We start from the raw sequence: 6,685 nt of genomic DNA on the forward strand, positions 1-6,685 counted from the left end.
ATTTATATTTTTTTTTCTTGACATCTTGGCCCAGGCTAACCGTGAGGCAAAACTACCGTATTTGGGGCTCTGAAAACCCACGGATAGTTAAGGAGAAAGGAATGCATCCAAAACGTGTAACTGTTTCGTGTGTATTGTGGTCTCAAGGAATTATTGAGCCGTTTTTTTTCGAAAACGGGCAAGGTAATGCATTAACTGTGAATGGCGAACGTTATCGTGCTATGATAACACGGTTTTTTCTGCCTCAGTTGAAAGGTATTGATGTTTACAATGTAACGAAAATTTATTTTCGTTGTGCTTGCCTTCGGATTATTTTACTTTTAAACGAGGTTTTTACAGTTTGCAGTTTTACTCGCATTGACACTCGGCCTTCCGGTACCATACTTTTCCCCGGTTGGATGTCGTGCGTCGGATACTAGAATTAGATAAACGTTCAATTCGTTAATAATTATTTATAATAATTATCGTATATATATATATCATTAATCAATTGTTATAATCAATTAATATAATTAATTCATTTAAAATATATTTTTTATCGTTCTTTAATAATTCTCAATGGTACTTAGCAAAGTTGAACTTATTATTTGGATTTTAATATGTTTTTGTTCCACGATTATAAATTAAGTTGCTCTTTTCATGGATCGTGGCATCCATCACGAGAATCCATGGAGTACCAAATTACACCAAATGGTACGGTGTACAAAATATTGCAGACTGTAAAACACCGTAGATTGTTTTAGGCAATTCATAATACAATAGTTGCAATTTTTGGTTGCCTACCTACTGTTTGAGATTCATTTGTTTATTTTTAACAGAGGTTAAGTGAATTTTCCTTGTCATCAGTGCTAATTGATTAAGATGCAATTGTTTCCTTGATTTTTAAGGTATGTAAGGAGTCGTTAAGTATTATTTTTATTAGTAGTTAAAATTTTATCGAGAATTAGTTTAACAACGCATGACTATTTTTAATTCGATCTGATATGTCAAGATTTACGGGAGAAGGGGTAATGTTAATATAAAACTAAAAATTTTAAAATTTTGCCTTCTTCTCTTCTCATCTCTGCTCTGGTCATTTGGTCATTATTCCAATCTGTTTGAGATTTTCTTTTTTTCTTTTCAAGATTGCACGCTGAAGGTACGATTTTATTTGATTTTACTATCTGGTTCTATTTAACAATTTATTTCAGCAATTATTTCATTACTTATTAGTATCCTTAATATATTTTCCAACTGTAGGTAACTACCTATTGTTTTTTGCAAATTTTTTATATACCTAGCTACAGTTATTTTTCTCATGAGAGCACGTGTGTAGTAGTTTTGTAATTTTTACCTATAACTTTTATTTAGTACTAATTATTTATATATATATATATATATATATATATATATATATATATATATATATATATATATATATATATATATATATATATATATATATATATATATATATATATATATATATATATATATATATATATATATATATATATATATATATATATATATATATACAGGGTGTTCAAAACAAATGCGAAAAACTAGGGGTGATTCCTTGTTCAAAATAAAGGGTAGTTTGCTCTATAAACGTTGGGTCAAAAGTCAACCATTAGGGAGATATCGCGGTACAAAGATGGCGGAAAAATAATGTTTTTATTTTTTATCTTGAAAACGAAAAGAGATAGACTAATGAAATTTTATGGAAGCATTACTGTTATGAAAACACACTTTCAGGTAATTTTTACTTTTTTAAAATGAGTGGAAGGGGTTGAAATAAACTACCCCTATCATTCTTGTTAACGAAATTTAAAGACAAATCTTATCTATAGTATTATCAATAGTATATATATATACATATATATATATATATATATATATATATATATATATATATATATATATATATATATATATATATATATATATATATATATATATATATATATATATATATACGGAGACGCATACAACGTGGAACCGGAACACAGGTAGTTGTTCGATACAGTCAGGCTGTCAAGAACCATCTGCTGCAGGAGTACGATCAGGAATATCCCAGGAAAAGCAGGCCTTTGGTAAGTAAAGCTTTTATAATTTCATTATTAACGACTATTGTCATCTTTTAAAAAAACTTTACTTGCCAGAGGGTGGCTTCTCCTTACCTGGACCCTGTGGTGGTTATTTTTCTCGTTTGACTCCTCGACAGATAAGATTTTTCTAATTTTTTTTCTCGCCTTATCTGTCGATTAATTTATTATTAATAATATATTTTTTATAATTTAAATCGTCGTCTCTTCGTATTGCATTTTTTAGATCTTGTTTTTTTTAGCACGTGCAAAGTAATAAATAATTGGCTGATGGAACCACGTTTTTTAAATTTATCTAATAGAATCGTACCTGTAGTGTGGTAGTGGTCCTGCTATTTTTTATTTAAATTAATTTTAAAATTTCTTGACAGAGAGAGACAGAGAGAGGAAGATACTTTTTATCCTTACCTATTTTTAAAATAATTTGGACGAACTATTTAATTCTTAACTTGATTGAAACTGTCATAGGCAGATTTCATAATTTATTCCATTAAATTAAAATTTTATTAAATTTAATTATTAATATTAAATTTTCAAGTTTGATAGTAGAATTTTGTCTATTATTCATAATTTTTTATTGGTTGGCTTTTAGAGAAGACTAACAATTTATTGGTTAAATACCAATTTGTTTATGATGCCTTTCGGGTTAAAGTTAATTAAAGTTAATTTTAAGTTGATTTTTAGTAGTAGTTAATTAGATTTAATTTAAATATTGTTAAAGTAAATAACTATACCTTTGATTTAAATTGTGATTGACTCTCATTGTACATTATATTGGCAACCACGGACAGTCGACTTGGTACTGTAGAACACTACCACATAACTGGGTACTTAACCATTATTTGGAATAGCCATACTGCTGTTTATTATCTTCTAGGAAGATACGAGAACTGACCCTCCCCATAAGTAGCTCACGCACTGAGACTGGTGGAGTCTCACAAGCTCTCCAAGATTAGCCGGACAATCACGCTACCCACCAGCGGATGAGTGCAGCGAAGAGGGCGAGGCCTTTCTCCCAATCAACTGAAGCAGAAGCATATATCTAAGTATCCCAGTTAATTACCTATTTACATTATAATATAGTCAAGACTGTCACAGCCAGCCAATTGTACTATAGTGAGAAATTGTTAAGTAAATATAAGTTACTTTTAAAAAAAAATATATCTTGTTTTATTTAATTCCAAAGCATACTTCTAAATTCATCAACATCTAGAATTTTGTGGGTTATAACAATAAGTGTTTCAGCAAGACGGCGCCACTTGTCATACCGTCCGCGAAACATTAACGATTTTACACGAGTCCTTTCCGAACCGAATCATTTCCCGATTTGGTGACCGGAATTGGCCGCCGCACTCTTGTGATCTGACACCTTTGGACTTTTGCCTATGGGGCTACTTGAAGTCACAAGTTTGTTTCTGTTATTTAAAGATTTAAGATTTAAAATATTTATTAACATTTAAATTAAATCAGGATTTTACTGAAACTTTTTTTAGTGCGGTCGGTGAAGAGAAAATGTGATTTTACTAACAATCCAAATGAGTTCAAAAAACTAGTTTCAAACAGTTCTGAATCACCATTCGCCTATCAACTGTGACCACATGTGTAACCCGTAGATATTACATTTAGTAGATAGATGTGTGAAATAGAACTACGATGTCTTTAATTTCACTTCCCTATTATAGTTTCTAATTAAGCACAAAATAAATGCCAGCGAATAATGCATTTTTTTGGCGGGCGGATTAGAAACTGTGCATGTTTCTGCAAAAAAATGTCATTTTGTCAATGCTCTAATTGAAGAGGACTATACAGTTACACACTGTTTGACCATGATTATGTAGAAACAATGTAGACACTCACAGACTCCCACCTTATGTTGAAAATGTGATAAAGTATATTGCTGGATTATATTGTTGAAAAAATTGTTAACGAGAGAAGAAATTTCCGTATATGTGCTAATTTGTTAGTAGTCGATAAAGCAGGTTATTTAAATATTTAAGAGAAGTTGGTTTAAAATATTTATTAACATTCTTATTAACCCATTTTCGGCCATTGTTGCGTAAACGCAACAGTCACTTTGGCTGCGTTTATAAAAAAAATTATGATATTATACAATTTAATTATATTTTGTAGGGATAAACACCTATACAATAATGACCACTGACATATTTTAGTTTGGTTTAAGTTAGATTTGTTACCTAGATAATTTTAGAAAAACCGGAAATTTTTTTAATGGACACGTCGTATTTTTCAAATATCTTTTATGGCCCGTATTATACCAAATTTATGTGTTTTGATATATACATATTGGGGCCAATACTTCATATGCTTATATAAATTTGAGGAAATAAATCTATATCCTACTGTTTTTTTTAAGAACCACTCCAAATTTTAGTGTTGCGTTTACGCAACAATGGCCGACTACATAAAGTCTCGATTTAATTTTCCTGTCCAGACTTGTCAAACGGCAATCGTTACTATTATCTGTTACGACGTGCAGTGTTTACTTTGCGTTAACCACGAGCGTACGTGAACTAGTATTCTATGTAAAGCAACACTTTCAAGTGCCAAAATGCCAAAATTTCTCACATAAAGAATTAGAGCTAGCTTTAGAAGAAATAGTACAAGATTTGGACTGTGACAATCTAAGTAGAATATTACTTTTATATGCAAGACATTTTTAGATCACATGCTTTTGCATTTTAGAAATAGATGCTGTGTATATTCCGCCAAACGTAGACGAACTTACAGACGAAGAGAATTTTTCTGATGATGTCGAAAGACGAGAACAAAATGAAAATGCCGATATCGCGGGAACTTTTGAAATTCATACCAATGAAAATGACTTGTATGGTGATTCTGATGAAGAACCCTTGGCTGTTAAAAGGCAGAGGATTTTAGAGCAAAACCAAACCAATTTGAATCCCGTCTGGCGGTCTGGAAATTTTTTGCATCAAAATGTTCCGAAATCAAAGGAAGAAGATATGACCGAAGCTCTAAGGAAATCAGTTAGAGGGTTTATCATCATCATATATCGGTTTGGAACGTCTTGCGACGTTGTTCGATGCCTAACTTCCACGTCTCCCGATCGTTCCATTGTCCCTCGCTTAGATTTCTGGCACTCATTGCTCTTGTGACACCCTCCTTCCAAGTCTTCTTAGGTCTTCCACGTTTTCTTCGATGTTGGGGTATCCATTGCATAATTTGTTTTGGAAGTCGTGTGTCACCCATCCTCTGGACATGTCCGTACCACAGAAGTTGTTGGCGTTCGATGTCGGTTGCCAAAGAGTTTCGGACTCTATCTCTTCGCGAAATTCCTAAGGTTCTTCTATAGGCATCCATTTCTACCGCTTCCAGTTTTTTTTCGGTTGGCTTCCGTTATTCGCCAAGTCTTTGCACCATAAAGTAGACTGCTCTTTACCAGGGTCTCGTATATATTGATCTTCTGTTTCTTCCCTATTTCATTACTCCAAAATACTCCATTCAGACAGCCAATTGTTCTTCTAGCTTGTGATATTCGTTTTTTAATTTCTTTGTCATCTTTAGCTGTTGTATCAAATATCACTCCTAGATAGGTGTAGTCATTGCAGGCTTCTTTCTATCTCTTCATTTTCTAGATGTACGCTAGATAGTTCTGCACCAATAGGTAGATATTTAGTTTTTCCTGTATTTATTTCCAAACTCCATCGTTGATATTCCTCTTGTAGTTTCCTTGTCATGTACTCCAAATCATCTTTATCGTTGGCCATAAGAACTTGATCATCTGCGAACTGCAGGGTATATAGACAGGTATGTCCCAAATTAATGCCCATTCCATTACATTTTCTCTTTCATTGTCTCAAGGCCTTTGCTACATATATTTTAAATAATGTGGGAGAAACACAACATCCTTGTCGTAGATATTTATTGACAAAGAATCTTCCAGGTAATGTGTTGCCTATTTTAATTTGTGATTTCGATTCTTCGTACAAGTTTTTCAGAGCTCTAATTAAGGTGTAGTTAATGTTGGTGTCCTGTAGTACCTTGAATAGTCTGTTAACTGGAACGGTATCATATGCTTTGTGAAGGTCAATAAACATGAGGTGTGTCTCCTGATCAATACTACTTTTTTCTCTATTAGTTGCTTCAGACAGAAAATATTATCGGTACAGGTTCTCCCAGTCCGAAAACCAGATTGTTCCTCCTCTTCTTGTTGTTGGTATTCCTGTTCTATTAAATCTCTAAGGATCCGTCCGACTTAGGGTACTTGTTACTGATATACCTCTATAGTTGGAGCACACTTGTTTATTTCCCTTTTTGTGGATTGAGGATATATAGGCGATTTTCCACTCTTTTGGTATTGGGGCGCCGTTCAAGAATCTATTTATACACCAGGTTAAGGCTTTAAATAGTTTTTCTGTTCCACATTTTAACAATTCACCTGGAATATTCTCCGGTCCCGGGGCTCTGTTATTTTTCAGTGCTGCCACTGCCTTTTTCGTTTGCGGTATGTCGATGTTAATAACTTCTCCGGAAATATTTATCTCTGTGGGTGATATTGTGGCGTATTCCTGCCTATTTTCCGTTAAGAGTTCTTCGTAGTATTCCTTCCATTTATTCAT

At 32.7% G+C, this 6,685-nt stretch overlaps 1 protein-coding gene across 1 annotated transcript; it reads left to right on the forward strand.

Annotated features, from left to right (window-relative positions):
- The first annotated feature begins 668 nt into the window (after positions 1–668).
- On the forward strand, positions 669–5,304 carry LOC115878894. The gene is made up of 3 exons (XM_030895504.1): positions 669–700; positions 4,516–4,733; positions 4,791–5,304. Exons 1-3 carry the CDS (start codon positions 669–671, stop codon positions 5,219–5,221), a joined length of 681 nt encoding a protein of 226 aa, XP_030751364.1. The 3' UTR covers positions 5,222–5,304.
- The last annotated feature ends 1,381 nt before the right edge of the window (positions 5,305–6,685 follow it).

Source organism: Sitophilus oryzae, unplaced genomic scaffold (genome assembly GCF_002938485.1).
Source record: "Sitophilus oryzae breed Bouriz unplaced genomic scaffold, Soryzae_2.0 scaffold_1536_pilon_pilon, whole genome shotgun sequence".
NCBI lineage: Eukaryota > Metazoa > Arthropoda > Insecta > Coleoptera > Curculionidae > Sitophilus > Sitophilus oryzae.